The 16,958-nt window shown below is 39.5% G+C and overlaps 1 protein-coding gene across 1 annotated transcript; it reads right to left on the bottom strand.

The window, feature by feature from the left end:
• LOC110268437 lies at positions 222-1,775 on the bottom strand. The gene has a single exon (XM_021114584.1). It carries the CDS (start codon positions 1,773-1,775, stop codon positions 222-224), a length of 1,554 nt encoding a protein of 517 aa, XP_020970243.1.

Here is a 16,958-nt window from a genome sequence, read left to right as displayed (position 1 = left end):
GCTCCCCATGGTGATACACTCGGACGAATAAACTTCTTCCCCAGTAATTCATTCAACTGCTTCTTTAACTCTGCTAGTTCCAACGGTGACATCCGATACGGTGCTATAGAAATTGGTCCGGCTCCAGGAACCAGATCAATACTAAACTCTATCTCTCTATGAGGTGGAAACTCAGGTATATCATCCGGAAAAACATCAGGAAACTCCTTCACCACTCGGATTTACTCCAAGTCTTGTTCATTAGTTTCTGAGCTAGCCGATAGTAGAACGTAACCCTCTAACCCACTATTACTAGAAATAACTCTTAGGGAATTCAAATAGAAAGTACAAGACTCAACTGGTTCAGTGTGCATTTCAGATGATGGAAATGTAGCAATTCGTTTAAAACAATCAAGGAAAACATGATGCTTGGACAACCAATCTAGACCTAAGATAATATCTAAACCACACAAAGGCAAACAAACCAGGTCATGTATAAAAGTCCTAGCCTCAATAACAAAAGGCTCCTGTTGACATACTTGACTAGTCAAGGCATTTTGAGATGTGGGTGTACAAACAATTAGATTATAATCTAACATGGTGAAATCTAATCCCAACTCATGCGCAACAGTCTCAGAAATAAATGAATGTGATGCACCAGAGTCATACAGTACAGTTAAAAGTCGAGATTTGACATAACACTGACCTTGAATTAGGGAGTCTGATTTCATTGCGTCATCAGCAGTCATAGCAAACACACGTTCTTGCTGTCGCGGCCTATCTATTCCTTGTACTGGCTTCTTCAGACAGTCCTTAGCCATATGTCCAGACTGACCACAAGAAAAACAGATAACGCCTGTAAGCTGACAAGGTCTACCTCCATGCTTCTTTCCGCACTGCCTACATACTAGTCGCATCTGCGCCTGCTGAGGTCGCTTACCCATATCCTGTCTCATTCTTCCTCCATTCCCTCCTGTAGGACGTGCATGAACATTTTTATTCTGATTGTACCTTCGTGAAGGCATTGCTCCCTGCTTAAAATTCTTTCCCTGAGGAGCTGTATACCGATTATAATTCTGAAAAGAAGATCCTGGGCGATTCATCCAAGCTGCAGCTATCTTCTTAGCATAGTCCTCTACTAGCTGACTCTTATTAACCAACTCTGCAAAATTCCGTATTTCCAATGGAACTACTGAGTTCAACAAATCTTCACGGAGTCCTCCTTCAAATTTCAAATATTTCCACTCTTCGAAATCTGCTGGATTCCCTTGACAAACCTTGGAAAAACGACATAAATCTTCAAACTTCCTTGTATACTCAGCAACAGACATACTTCCCTGTTTCAACTGCATCAACTCCATCTCTTTTGCCTCACGAGTAGCTCTAGGAAAGTACTTCTTATAGAACTCTTCTTTGAAAACATCCCACAAAATATTACCCTCATCTTGCTGCAGTAAACGTTGAATGCCCTGCCACCAGTGCTGAGCATCCCCTTCCAACATATAAGTAGCAAATTCTACATACTGTTCTTCCGGGACATGCTGTGCCCTCAAGGACCTTTCTATGCCTCGGAACCAATTATTAGCTTCATTTGCTACAGTCGTACCCTTGAACTTCGGTGGATTAACTTTCAAGAAAGCAGCTAATGTCATAGGCCTATCATGATTCATGTTATCTCCATCACCGTTCCCACCATTTTCACCATTACGGTCATTATTACGCTCTCCATTACGTTCCCCCAGACGGTTAACTGCTCGGGTAGTAGCAGTCGCCGTTTCACGCACAGCCTCAGCCATAGCGTGAATCGCAGCAAACAGATTATCATCGTTTCATGGCGGATTGTTAACAGTAGACCCTTCCCGATTGCTACGTCTCCGTGGAGGCATCCTGATTCTGTTCATACCAAACAATCAATACCGAGGTGATCAGTCTTAATACCTCAAGTTGGGTGTGAACATTATCAGAATGAAAGCACAAAGACATTCATGCAACACATATCACATGGATACCCTATAAGCATGAGACACACCACAGAGCATGCAATAAAGCATGATTCAGTCCATTCCCCAGGCTCTAACAGGAAGAACCGCTTTGATACCAAATTGTAACGACCCAACTTCTAGCATGTCTAGATCATACTAGAAATCGAATTGCTACCAACTTGTTTTACCTTTTTGTATTATTTATTAATAAATATAAGCTTGTACGTTGTTAAAACACCGCAAATTTTACAAGTAAATTTTTTTAGCAAGGATAATTTAAAGTCGCATACCTTCCATATATCAAGGGATAATTAAACGTTCACATACATAAGACAAAAGATAACAGAATATGGAACAACACACTATAATATACATCATGTTACAGAAGTGGCTCAGTTATATAAGCATAGAGCTATAGTATAGCACCCCTAAGTCAGTGACTCATATAGTATATACATATATGTACATAAGACGCCCCAGGGCCTGGCACCCAGGGCTAGCCTAACTCTATGATATGCCTATTCCCCCTAATCATGCTAACAAAAGTGAGGGAGACACTCTAATGTACTGAAGTTAGACTAGGCGTCTCAAAAAGTCTCCTCAATCTTGGTCTAGAGTACCTCACGGAAAATCACCGAGCGAATGGTAATGCTCGCCTGCTGGCGCCTCGCCTGGCGCATCGTCATCACTGTCAGAGGAGATAACTATGAAGTTAGGATCTTCCTCTTCCGCGTCCTCTTCTTCTGCTGGAGTGATAGCAGAGGAACCACTGTTGGCCACAGGAACCATAAAAGGATAGCTACCAAACAAAATACAGTCTGGAGAAGGAGGTGGTGCCTCCATGATCTGATCATACTCATGTCCCTGCTGCTCATCAAAGACAGGAGGCTCGATCGGCTCAGGTAAAGGATCAAGCTCGGGTGGTAACACAGGAACACCCCACTCATCAAGGACAAAAGGTGCAGGAGGTGCCTCATGGATATGCTGGGCAGGTATAGGCTCATCAGGTAGAGGAGGTTCAGGTGGAGGAGGATAGTCAGGTGGAGGTGGCATCTGCTCCTCAGGATGAGGTATCCCAGGTCCGCCGGGGTGTAACCAAGATAAAGGAAAGTCATAGGGTGCATCAAGATTAAAGTATGCTGTCCTAATAGGGTACTGGAAAGGTCTACCACGAACTACATAATTAGGGATACGAGGTACCACACAGTAGATGTAATACTCGCCACGCACCGGGTCCTCGTGGATGTACGGTGGATCAATCTCGTAGAATAGGACTCCCGTGTCCATCTGTAGAGGTGTAAGGGATAAGAACTGGGGAGTTCTTAGTAAGGTCGGGGTTTACAGTTAAGTTCATTTATAATGTCCGTGGTCATAGAAGTATAAATAAATGTAGAGTAATATGTACATAACAGCAACATAAACTAACACATGAACAAGAGAGAAAATAGGAAATAAATGTACATTCACACATTAATATGCAATCACACAGTTATGCTCAAACAAACAAGGAATAGAACAAGAACACAAGAAGATTAGCAATAAATAATACACAAACAAGTATGATGCATGTCTGTCCCTACTGCAGGTAATGAGCTCATTTGTCGGTTTCGACCCGCACCCGACGCAATCCGACCCTCCAAGTCAGATAAGGCCTTCCCAGAACTTAATCCTAGATTAAGTACCGTATACCCTCTACCAAGTGCTCTCGACTTGCAGGGCTGGTATTTGCTCAGGTCTCAATATACCGCAGGTATGCAAGTCAGGTCTCTACCAAGCATTCAGCTTGCAGGGCTGGTACTACTCTACCGCAGCCTGTCTGGGAAGCAAGTTCACAATACGGGCGTCCCCGCACAACATTCACAAGCATTGCCCGAAGGCTCATAATTCACATATAACCATACTTTCCATCATTTAGCAATCATCATAAATCAAGCATTACAACATCACAGAAAGCTCATTTTACAATTTTCTGTTTACTCTGTAAGGTCAGGTACACATCTATATCACTTTTAACTCCTTTTCTTTTTAACTTAAACACAGGTTTCAAAATCTTGTTTCTTTACCTTATATACCTCTATATCTTCTCTTATACCTCTTCTTAGGTGTTTAGTAAAGGAAATTAGAGAATTCTGGACTCAAATCTGCCTTCCTGAGGCTTTCAAGGAGAACTGTCTTTTTATCAATATTTTATTATTAAAATAATAATATTTTATTTAACTTTCAAAAATTGCATTTTGACCCCCGGACTTCTTGGAAATTGCACTTTGACCCCTATAAATTTTAATATTTGCACTTTAGCCCCTCAACTTTTGATTAATTAATTTTCAAATCCAAACTTTTTAATAATTTTATTTTGACCCCAAAACTCCTTGAATACACGTTTTCATGTTCTTCCAAAGACCAAAAACATTTTTTTTTCAAAAGTTCATCAGATTTCTGCTTGATTTTCAGCTAGTTTTTCAATCTTTTCGGAAACCGATTTGAACCCGATTTTTATCAAACCAAAGAGAAACTTTTCAGCCATCAAATACACATCAAATAAGCATAAAAAATCATGATTTTCATGGCTGGAGTATCACGTTTTCCAGCAGCACCAACAGCCACTTCAAAACCATCATAAACATGATTTTCAAGCATTAAACAACAAGTTTCCATGATCAAACCCTCACACATACACCCAAAATCAAATCTCAAGCCACAAGATCTGGTTTAACACTTCAAGAACACAGCCAATCATTGATTAATTTACCAAACCTTACCTCCTTTGCTGCTGTCCGAGATTGCACTAAAAACAAGCTTCCAGAAGCACTTTTACGCCTATTTTAACATCAAAAACAACTTTAGAATCTTATGAACCATGAAGGCTGAAGCTTCATGATGATGAAAAGAAGGTTTTTCTCACGTTAAGGTAACTAGAAATCATGTTTTCTTGGAGCTTTTGGTGATTGAATAAGAGATCCTAAGAAAGAACATGAAGAAAACATCATTAACTTAAGGAACCACCATGGCCGAATTTTCATGGAGGAGGAGCAGCCTTCATACCTTGATTTACTCTATGAAAAGTGACATAGAAATGAAGAGGAGGAAGAGGTGACACTTTGGTAAGATTAGATTTTTGATAGGGTTTCGGTTTGAGAAAGAACGGAGAAAGTAGCTCAGGTGTTCATGGAAACTTCATGGTTTTCTTTCATGGTGTTCTAAGCTTTTCCAAGAACAAAAATGATAGCCAAGCTGTCCTAGGGAGGCCGTGGCTTTTGGATGATGATTATCCAAAAGTTACTTGTCAAAATATCTCAGGAAAGGATAATTACTAAAGTTAGATGTATTAGAGCTTAAGTAATTACACTACTAATGGATAAACATTAAGTTACTTAGTGTAAATGACACTAGTAACTGGATAATCATAAGAATAAAAGATATATGATGAAGCATTAGCAGTGCTAAGTTCATCTAAGAATGCCGGTATTATCCGTTACCGGTAGATTTCAAGCTCAGTTATTATATTACTAAACATAGATCAACATTAATCACAGTAGAGAAGATAATAATAAAATATTCTGAATAAAAAAATAATATATGAATATTATATTAATATAATTTTTCTCTCGAAATTCGTGACCAGCTCGTCACATAGAGACTAACCACGGAAATCAAAATTTTGAAATTCGGGCCCGAAGTGGCTCAAAAACGCAACTCTTCGCGACGTGCATACTTAGATTAGGAGAGGTGTCCTGTGCAATCAAGCTGCTGACTCAGCAGCTTGATGACGCAGCACCTGTGCAGTGGAGGTGCTTATATGCATAGAAATTCCTAAAAACTCTGTAAAAATTCTGTTTGATCCCGAAAAAGCGCCGTTTCTTCGGGGCTAGGCCGTTACATTCTTCATGACCGCGTTATCGAGCTTGCCTCGAAAAAGGTTCTAGCTTAAGGATGTCATAATGATAATGAGGATTGAGATGCTTGATGATATAACAGAGGTGTTCCCTTTACTGATCTTCCGGAGAAATCCGTACTTTCAGAAAAGATCTCATGTACTCGAAAATCAGGGTTGTTACATTCTACCCTCCTAAAAGAAAATTTTGCCCTCAGAATTTCAGCCACGTGCAAGAATCCTTCTTCAAGCGGTCTATTTCCTTCAAGCCATCCTGACGAAGAGATCTGTCCGTTCCTTATAGCATCTAAATATCACATAGCCATGGCCATGGAGATCATAATAGCTATAAGAATAGCTGTGCCTCTCACGAATTTGTCGTTCAGAACTCGATTAAACCATGCCTATTCATAGTCATTGAGGTCTTATCCGCACCAAACAATCAATATTAAGGTGATCAGTCTTAATATCTCAAGTTAGGCACGAACATTCCCAAAATGAGCACTCATAGACATTCATGCCAAATGTATCTTAAAGATACCCTAACAGCATGAGAGACACAATAGAGTATGCAATGAAGCATAGTCAGTCCACTCCCCAGGCCCTACTGGGAACGAACAGGTCTGATACCAAATTGTAACGACCCAATTTTCAATATCTCTAGATCATACCGGAAACTGAGCGCTACCAATTTGTCTTCCTAATTATTATCTATTATTTATCATATGAGCCTGATTCGTTGTTAAAAGCGTAGTTAATTTGCGGGGTATTTTTTTTTAAAAAATGTTTGGATTAATAGACGGAATTATTCATAATCAATTCATAACTGATAACAGATAAAATAGTTATAAGCAACCACACATAAATACATCACAAGTAGCTAGCAACATTTAGTGATCCAGCCTTTGTTAGAGTATAGACCTTTAGTTAGAACACCCCTAGATATAGCTAAATAATATCTATATGCATGTATATATATACAACATCCCAGGTCCTGACCTGTTCAAGAGGTCCCTAAGCTGGCACCTAGGCTAGCCTAGACTCTATACTCACCTAGTCCCTCTAAACTACTAAAGCGAGGGAAAGTACGTTCTAGGTCTTCAAAACTCAAGTCAGGTGGATCATCATCAAAAGGTGGAAGGTCGTCTACTAATCCTCTGCACGATCATATGTCATCAAAGAACGTCTCTCCAGTACTTCATCAAGTGGCCACATAACAGCAACATCGTACGGAGGACTTAGGCTAAAGTGCGCATACGAACGGGGTACAGACGTTGGCTGGTCTCACAGTATATACATATAAATAGAGAACGAGATTCACCCTAGACTCAGAAGACTACCTAGAGCAGAATCCTTTTTGCGTACGATCGTCAGCGAACTACGGAAGGGAACACATGCTTCCATCTGAAGGGGGAAGGGAGAGAGAAGGGGTAAGAACTTGGGAGTTCTTAGTAGGGTCGGGGTTATTAGTTAAGTTCATTAATTCCGTGTTGTTTAGCAGACAAATAGCAGAATACAAGAAGCAGTAAATAGAAGATATATATAAATAGAGGAAATAGAGAAAATAGAAAATAGAACATAAATAGAAAAATACAAGAAAGTACAACACAGACACAGAGAATAGAATACAAATAAGGAAAGCATACATTCATACAACAATCATAACAGAGGAAAATGCACAGCCAAGTATGATGCATGTCTAGCCCTAGTGCAGGTAATGAGCTCATTTGTCGGTTACATACCCGCTCCCCGACGTTACCCAGCCACCTCTGTCTGGATAAGGCTTTCCTGTTGGCAATATCCACTGTAAGCAACCTTTGTCTTGTAGGGTATCCACTGCAAGCAACCTTTGTCTTGCAGGGCGGCACTTATTAGCCGATATACGCCCAACACACTCACTGTAAGCAACCTCTGTCTTACAGGAGCATAACACACTCACTGTAAGCAACCTCTGTCTTACAGGAGCAATAACACACTCACTGTAAGCAACCTCTGTCTTACATGAGCAACAACACACTCACTGTAAGCAACCTTTGTCTTACAGGAGCACACTAATCTCGATACCTCTGTAAGCAACCTTTGTCTTACAGTAAAGCATTATAGCAAGGTATCCTAGGAAAGCGTTCTCAGTGGTTGTACCACCATCTATCTGACTACCTCTCTGCAGTAGATTCTTACATAATCATTCTAATTATTATCATTCATTAACATTCTCATTATTCATCATCACTTTCACATTCTTATGCAGTACTTCTTTCTTTCTCTGTTCAATCATACTATACGAAGTTTACAGCTTTTACTTTTACAACATCTTAACTCAAACCATTTCTCTTTATCAGAAAGTTTACAGTTTTTACTTTTACAACATCTTAACTCAAACCATTTCTCTTTATCAGATTACTCTTTTCTTTGTATCTCTTTACTTTTCTCTGGTTACTCTGTTCTCTGTATTTCTCTACTCTGCTCTGATTCCTCTGTTTAATGTATGTAATTAAAGCTTATGTAAATTTCGGTATGAATAGTTAACCTGTCCCAAGTATAGGTTCATTAAGTCTATACTGAAACAACTTAACTTTTCATATAATACCTAACCCTAGTCGCAACTCAAGGACTAACTATGTTGCCCTAGTTCGTTCACTAAAACCCCATCTTTTCTACATGTTTTCAACACAAATTGAACCTCAATTTAAGCTTAGGGTTTCATTTTTCCAGTTGCCCAAGAACATGAACTTTAAAGCTTAAATTTCATCAAATTTCATTAGAATTTCACCAAATTTACACCAAGAATCAATCATATATGCATCCAATTTTTAGCACAGCCAAATAATACAATATTCACACAACTCAAACACAAATAATCAAGATTAATTTCGTGACACCCTACCTGGTTTTGCTGCTCCTAATTCAGTTAGACTTTCAGGTGGTCCTTTAGCACTTTTTCCTCCTAAATCACATCAAAAACAACTTTAAATCCAAAAACTCTCAACTGACCAAATCTCACTCAGTATGTTAGGAAGAGATATCTTACCTTAGACTTTCTGGAAATTCACGTTTCTCGGCCCTCAAGTCAAGCTAAGCAAGAGATCTAAGGAAGAACATCAAGAAAATACTTGTTTAAGCATGTTTCCTTGAAAACCGAATTGAAGAGGGAGGGAGACAGCCATCTCACCTTATTTCCATCCTTGATAAGTTACATGGTTATGTAGAGGAAGAAGAGAGGATCATTTTGGTGAAATCGGAATTTTGATATGAGTTTTAGTTAAGAAGAAATCAAGCTTTGAAGATTAAGTGTTCATGAAGTTTTCTCTCTTTTCTCTCCTTTCAATTTCGGCCAAAGGGAGTAAATGACCAGCCTTGGAGTGTCTTGGGGGTGTAAGGTGAGTTGTGATTGGTTGGCTTGGAGGTGGGTTAAAATAATATTAAAATATCTCAGGTGTACAACTACTAAAACTAGATGTATCGGAACACTTGTAAAAACATCACTAAAAATTATTTTCTGAGCTACTAGCATAAATGACACTAGTAAAATATTTATTATGAGAATATAACATGTATAATGAGGCCTTAGCATTGCTAAATTCATCAGAGAGTACTGGTGCTAAGCTGCACCAGTAAACCGTAAATCCGGTTAAACCGATTTTCTATTTTTAACTAAAACAGACCATGTAACCTTATAATATCATTCAAGAATTTTCTAATACTTATATAATGATAATATTATACTATTATCTCTCTCCTCTCATGAATCGAGTCTGGTTCGTCAAATAAAGACTATTTACGAAAATCAGAATCAAAACTGCCAACCGATACGGTTCAAAACTAGGTTCTTCATGACCGCGTTATCAAGCTTGCCTCAGAAAAGGTTCTAGCTTAAGGATGACATAATGATAATGAGGATTGAGATGCTTGATGATATAACAGAGGTGTTCCCTTTATTGATCTTCCGGAGAAATCCGTACTTTCAGAAAAGATCTCATGTACTCGAAAATCAGGGTTATTACAAAAAGTATGAACTATTATATATTTCTGGAAAGCCCGAGATGTTAGATTTCCATCCCAATTGAGAACGTGCCAATTGGAATTCTGTAGCTCCAGAAAATCGCGTTTGAGTGCAGGGAGGTCAGAATCCAACAACATCTGCAGTCCTTTATCAGCCGCTGAATCAGATTTTTGCTCAGGTCCCTCAATTTCAGCCAGAAAATACCTGAAATTATAGAAAAACACACAAACTCATAGTAAAGTCCAAAAATGTGATTTTTGCATAAAAACTAATAAAAATATAATAAAAAGTAACTAAAACATGCTAAAAACTACCTAACAACAATGCCAAAAAGCGTATAAATTATCCGCTCATCACAACACCAAACTTAAATTGTTGCTTGTCCCCAAGCAACCAAAAACAAAATAAGATAAAAAGAAGAGAAAATATAATAAATTTCAAAAATATCAATGAAGATTAGTTTTAATTAGATGAGCGGGACTAGTAGCTTTTTGGCTCTGAATAGTTTTGGCATCTCTCTATCCATTGGAGTTCAGAATTGTTGGCCTCTTTAGGAACTTAGAAATACAGATAATGTTATTGATTTTCCTAGTTAAGTTCTTTTTTATTCTTGAACACAGCTACTTTATGAGTCTTGGCCGTGACCCTTCTCTTTTTGTTTTCCAGTATTACCACCGGATACATAAATGCCACGGACACATAACTGGGTGAAACTTTTCAGATTGTGACTCAGCTTTGCTAGAGTCCCCAGTTAGAGGTACCCAGAGTTCTTAAGCACACTCTTTTGCTTGGGATCACGATTTTTACCACTCAATCTCATGCTTTTCACTTGGACCTTCATGACACAAGCACATGGTTAGGGACAGCTTGATTTAGCCGCTTAGGCCAGGATTTTATTCCTTTTGGGCCCTCCTATCCACTGATGCTCAAAGCCTTGGATCCTATTTATCCCTGCCTTTTAGTTTAAAAGGTTACTGGCTTTTTTCTCTTGCCTTTTGGTTTAAAGAGCTATTGGCTTTTTCTGCTTTTTTTTCTTTTTCTTTCTTTTTTCTTTATTTTTCGCCTTTTTTTTTCCGCAAGCTTTTGCTTTTCACTACTTTTTCTTGCTTCAAGAGTCAGTTTTATGATTTTTCAGATCACCAATAACATGTATCCTTTTTCATTATTCTTTCAAGTGTTAACTTTTCTTAATTCCAATTTCAAACATGCACTGTTTAAGCATACATTCAGAAAGCAAGAAGTATTGCCACCATATCAAAATAGTTAAACTAATTTCAAGATAAATTTTGAAATTATGCACTTCTTGTTCTTATGCAAATAAAAACATTTTTCATTTAAGAAAGGTGAGAGATTTATGGAATCATTCATAGCTTTAAGACATAGACTCTAAACACTAATGATCATGTAATAAAGACAAAAACATAAAGCATAAAAACCAAAAACAGAAAAACAAATAATAAGGAAATTAAAGAACGGGTCTACCTTAGTGACGGTGGCTAGTCCTTCCTCTTGAGGATCCTATGGAGTGCTTTAGCTCCTCAATATCTCTTCCTTGCCTTTGTTGCTCCCTCATGTCTCTTTGGTCCTCTCTGATTTCATGGAGGATAATGGAGTGCTCTTGGTGCTCTAGTCTCAGTTGCTCCATGTTGGAACTCAATTCTCCTAAAGAGGTGTTGAGTTACTCCCAATAGTTGTGTAGAGGGAAATGCATCCCTTGAGGCATCTCAGGGATTTCTTGATGAGGGACTTCCTCATGCTCTTGTTGAGGTCCATGAGCGGGCTCTCTTGTTTGCTCCATCCTCTTTCTAGTGATGGACTTGTCTTCTTCAATGAAGATATCTTCCTCTATGACAATTCTGGCTAAATTGCATAGGTGACAGATGAGATGAGGGAAGGCTAACCTTGCCAAAGTGGAGGGCTTGTCAGCCACCTTGTATAGTTCTAGAGGTATGATCTCATGAACTTCCACTTCCTCTCCAATCATGATACTATGGATCATGATAGCCCGGTTCATAGTAACTTCAGACCGGTTGCTAGTAGGAATGATAGAGCGTTGGATGAACTCTAACCATCCTCTAGCCACAGGCTTGAGGTCAAGCCTTCTCAGTTGAACCGGCTTGCCTTTGGAGTCTCTCTTCCATTGAGATTCTTCCACACAGATGTCTGTGAGGACTTGGTCCAATCTTTGATCAAAGTTGACCCTTCTAGTGAAAGGATGAGGATCTCCTTGCATCATTGGCAAGTTGAATGCCAACCTCACGATTTCCAGACTGAAATCTAAGTTTTTCCCTCGAACCATTGTGAGCTAATTCTTTGGGTTCGGGTTCATACTTTGATTATGGTTCTTAGTGATCCAGGCATTAGCATAGAACTCTTGAACCATTAAGATTCTGACCTGTTGGATGGGGTTGGTGAGAGCTTCCCAACCTCTTCTCCGAACCTCACGTCGGATCTCTGGATATTCACTCTTTTTGAGCATGAAGGGGACCTCAGGGATCACCATTTTCTTGGCCACAACTTCATAGAAGTGGTCTTGATGGACCTTTGAGATGAATCTCTCCATCTCCCATGACTCAGAGTTGGAAGCAACTGCCTTCCCTTTCCTCTTCCTAGAGGTTTCTCCAGCCTTAGGTGCCATTAATGGTTATGGAAAAACAAAAAGTAGAGCTTTTTTCCACACCAAACTTAAAAGGTTTGCTTGTCCTCGAGCAAAAAAAGAAAGAAAGGATTAGAGGAAGAAGAGACGGAGGAGATAGATGGGTGTTTTGAATTCGGCCAAGGGGGGTTTAAGTGTTAATGATGTGTGAAATTGAAGGTGGTAAGGAGGGGTATTTATAATGGATTTTTGGGGAAAATAAGATTTAGGCCAAATTTGGTGGATCATATCTTGAGTTACAATTTTTGAAATTGAATGAATTTTTATCAAATTAAAGATAATTCATAAAGCTTTAAAATGGTATAAATTTCATAGTAATCGAAATTTTGTAGAAAAAGATATGATCGTTGGAAATTGGTGTCAAAAATCTTATTTCTGTGATGTTGTGAAAATTATGAATTCTGGTATGTGTGCGTACGCACACCTTATAATTTTTGAAAATGTACGTACACACATTCTGGTGCACACGCACACATAGGGATATGCCTACTGTTGAGAGCAATCACACACTTTAGTGCGCACACACACTCTGTAAAATTTGCAAGTTGTGCATACGCACAACAGCATGCGTACACACAAGCTGAGAAAACTCTTCTGGGTGTGCATACGCACAACCCTATGCGTACGCACACGGTTCTGTTTTTCAATGAAAACCTTGTTTTTAACCGTTTTACCTTCCCGACAAGCTTGTAAACTTCCATAGCGCTTGTTTAAGATCCCTTAGCTTGTTTTTAGGACTTGAAACATAGAGAATACTATAAGTGAGTTTAGCTAGGTAATGTCTGGTAAAATGTTAAAAGACGGAGACTTACGTTTTTGGAATATTGAAGATGGATTAGTTGAATGAGAGAAACGGTGACTTTGGTGTGGTTTGCCAGATGGGTAGAGTTATCTTGTGAACTAATGGAGAGCCAGATTGATGATGAATTGAAACATTGACGATGGATGATGAATTGGAATGAGTATAAACAGATTTATGCTTTGAGTTGTGCTGTATTTCTAAGTTGTTATGATTGGTAAGTCACTATGCACCTCGGGCAAGGGCTGTGGCAGTCTCTCGCTTGTCGAGGTAGTGGTGCCAGCGTAGGGGTTGAGGCAGTCTCCCGCCTACGTTGAGATGTGAGGACTGAGGCAGTCTCCCACTCACATAACCTTTCTGTTGCATGAGTGTGCAAAGCCTATATCTCTAGCGTGGTAGATTTCTTTGCTGCATGAGTGTGCAGAACCTATATCTCTGGGCGTGACAGGAAGGCTACATCCGGAAGGATGTGCCAGGTTGGCAATTATAGACCGACAAGTGATATCACGAGCCATTAGGACAGACATTCATCCTATGTATCTTCTACTTGTTTGTTTCCTTTGCTTAATTTCGGTTATGCCTAAATGAAACACATGTTTACTTGCTAACTGTTCTAATTGATGTATATGTACTTTACTTGTGCTTTACTTGTCTGCATTACTTGTGTTTTCTGCTGGGATTGAGGAGGTTCGGTAGGCAGTGGCGATGGGATTGCATGGAGGATAGATTGGCAAAGGCTGTGGGATACAGTAGTGTGATTAGTACTAGTTAGAAATCTCCTAAGTTAAGATAACCTTGTTTATTGTTTATGGTTTAAGTTATTTATTTTGCTAAGCTTGGATATCTGTATCAGTGTGAAGATCTAGGATTGCCTTTGGTGTCCTGGAACTTTACATCATATATATTGGGCACTGTTACCATACTAAGAACCTCTAGTTCTCATAGCATATGTTGTTGTTGTTTTTCAAATGCAGGTCATAACCTACCTCGGTGAGTTCCGAGATGGTGATAGAGTGGAGTATGGTTTCATCCTTGTTTTATTATGCTTTATTTTGATATAGTCACTCTCTCATCCATAGAATAGATCTTTGGAAGTTGGTGTCAAAAATTTGATTTCTGTGATATTGCAGAAATTGGGAGTTTTGGTTTGTGTGTGCACACACACTGTTGTGTGTGTGCTCTGAGCAGGGGCTATGTTTTGACTTGTGCATACGCACACCCTTTTACGCATGCATATCCTGGGAATTTTTGAAAGTGTGCGTACGCACCCTCTGGTGCGCACACACATACAGGGATATGCCTACTGTTGGGAGCGTTAGCATACTCAGGTGCGCACACACACCTTGTGAAATTTGCAAGTTGAGCATACGCATAGCATCGTGCACACGCACATGCTGGGAAGTGCCTTCTGTTGGGGGTATTCGCACGTATCCATACGTGCACTCAAAAGGGATAATTTTACCTTCTGTGCATATGCACACATCTATGCGTACGTACACTTTGAGAAACTTTTCTAGGAGTGTGTACACACAACCCTATGCATACGCACACTGCCCTATTTTTCAAAGAAAACCTTGTTTTTAACTATTTTACCTTCCCAGCATGCTTGTAAACTTCCATAACGCTTATCTAGGATGCCTTAACTTGTTTTTAGGATTTGGAATATAGAGAATACTATAAGTGGGTTTAACTAGATATTTTATGGTAAAAAGGTTAGAAGACGGAGACTTAGGTTTCTAGAGTACTGAGGACAGATTAGTCGAGTGAGAAGGCAAAGTACTGTAATGATGTTTAAGGTAATGTGTTCTAGAGTTACAGATTGATGGTGTTTGAGACGAGTCTAGGACTCGGAGCGGAAAGATGACTTTACCGAGTAGTGAAAATGGTTTGTGAAAGCCACCGATATATTGTTTTATACTGAGACTGTTGAGTCGCTATTTGCCTCGGGCAAGGGCTGTGGTAGTCTCTCGCTTGTCGAGGCCACAGCACCGGCGTAAGGACGGTGGTTAATCCCACTTACATTGAGATGTGAGGTTTAAGGTTGTATCCCACTCGCATAACCTTCTTTGCTGCATGAATGTGCAGAGCCTATATCTCTAGTGTAGCAGACTCCCTGCTGTATGAGTTTACGGGGCAGATTTCTCTACTACATGAGTGTGCAGAGCCTATATCTCTAAGCGTGGTAGGAAGGCTAAATCCGAGAGGATGTGTCAGTTTAGCATTTATAGACTGACAAGTGATATCACAAGCCAATAAGAAAGGCATTCATCATATGCATCTTCTACCTTTTTGATTGCTTTGCTTAATTTTTGTTATGCCTAAATGAATCTCATGTTTACTTGCTAACTGTTCTAATTGTGGTACATGTACTTTACTTATGCTTTACCAATCTACATTACTTGTGTTTGCTGTTGGGATTGAGGAGGTTTGGTAGGCGGTGGTAATGGGATTGCACAGAGGCTAGGTTGGCGAAGGCTGTGGGATACAACAGTATGATTAATACTAGCTTTAGAATTGTTGTAACCTCTGATTAACCTTTGCTTTACGACACGAGGTAAGGCTTAGGGTGATTAGGGAGTTACATTAAGTCAGCAAGGGTTTTAGGCAGGATTTTAGTAGATTAGAATGTGAATATACCTGAGGGGTGTCAGTCTATTTATAATAGATTTTTTTGACCACCTTTGTCGAAGTAGTTGATGACATGTCACCATGTCATGTTTTTCTATGCTTTTTCATGCAAGAAATTGATAATTAGTGCTTAATTATTACATTCTTTTGTGCTTAAATGGTATATTTCCTTGATCTTTTGATTTGATAAATTTTGTAGGAAATAAGAAGAAAAAAAAAGCAAAAAGGGCATAAAATAAGCTAAAAAGAAGAAAAGAGGAATTTTGGGCACGCTTTGAAAATTGAGCACGCTTTGGAACCTTAGGCCACGTCTTTAAAAGCGTGGCCCATGACCATGAAGCCTTGGCACATGCATCAATGCCATATGCATGCATGCATGAAAATGTTTAATGCAAGTGGCAAATAACGTTTGCGCCAACGTTTGTAGGAAACGTTGCTCCCCACAGCCTGAAGGGGTATACTTCCAACAAGAATAACTTGAGCTACAGAGCTTCAAATGAGGTGATTCTAAAACCATTGAAAAGTAGGAATCAAGAGCTTTCCAAGCATATATGACACTACATGGTGGACATAAAAATGGAGGGAGAAAACAGCCCCGAAAAGTGCATAAACAGACATGACACCAACCTGTAGTAAGGCCAGCTGACCTCTGCACCTTCGATGGAGTATAACTCGAGCTGTGGAGCTCCAAATGATGCGCTTCCAATGGCATTGGAAAGTAGACATTTAGGGCTTTCCAACGATATATAATAGTATGGGGTGGACAGCACGTTCGAGCCTCCAAAACTGGCAATGTTCCCAACGTTTGCGTCAACGTTTGCCTCAAACGTGAGGTCAAACGTTGGCCACCTTTGAGCATGGAAGAGCACCCCTGATTGATGATTTAAATGAGCCACGTTTGTGCCAATGTTTACCTCAAACGTTAGGCCAAACGTTGGCTAGAAGAGCTACTTGGGAAAGGCCACGTTTGGGCTCACGTTTGACCTCAAACGTTGGCTCAAACGTGGATGACAGCAAGGGGCCGATCTGCATAATGGGTTTCA

Source organism: Arachis ipaensis, chromosome B10 (assembly GCF_000816755.2).
Source record: "Arachis ipaensis cultivar K30076 chromosome B10, Araip1.1, whole genome shotgun sequence".
NCBI lineage: Eukaryota > Viridiplantae > Streptophyta > Magnoliopsida > Fabales > Fabaceae > Arachis > Arachis ipaensis.
The sequence above is the reverse complement of the archived record's forward strand: the minus strand, read 5'-3'. Positions and strand labels throughout refer to the sequence as shown.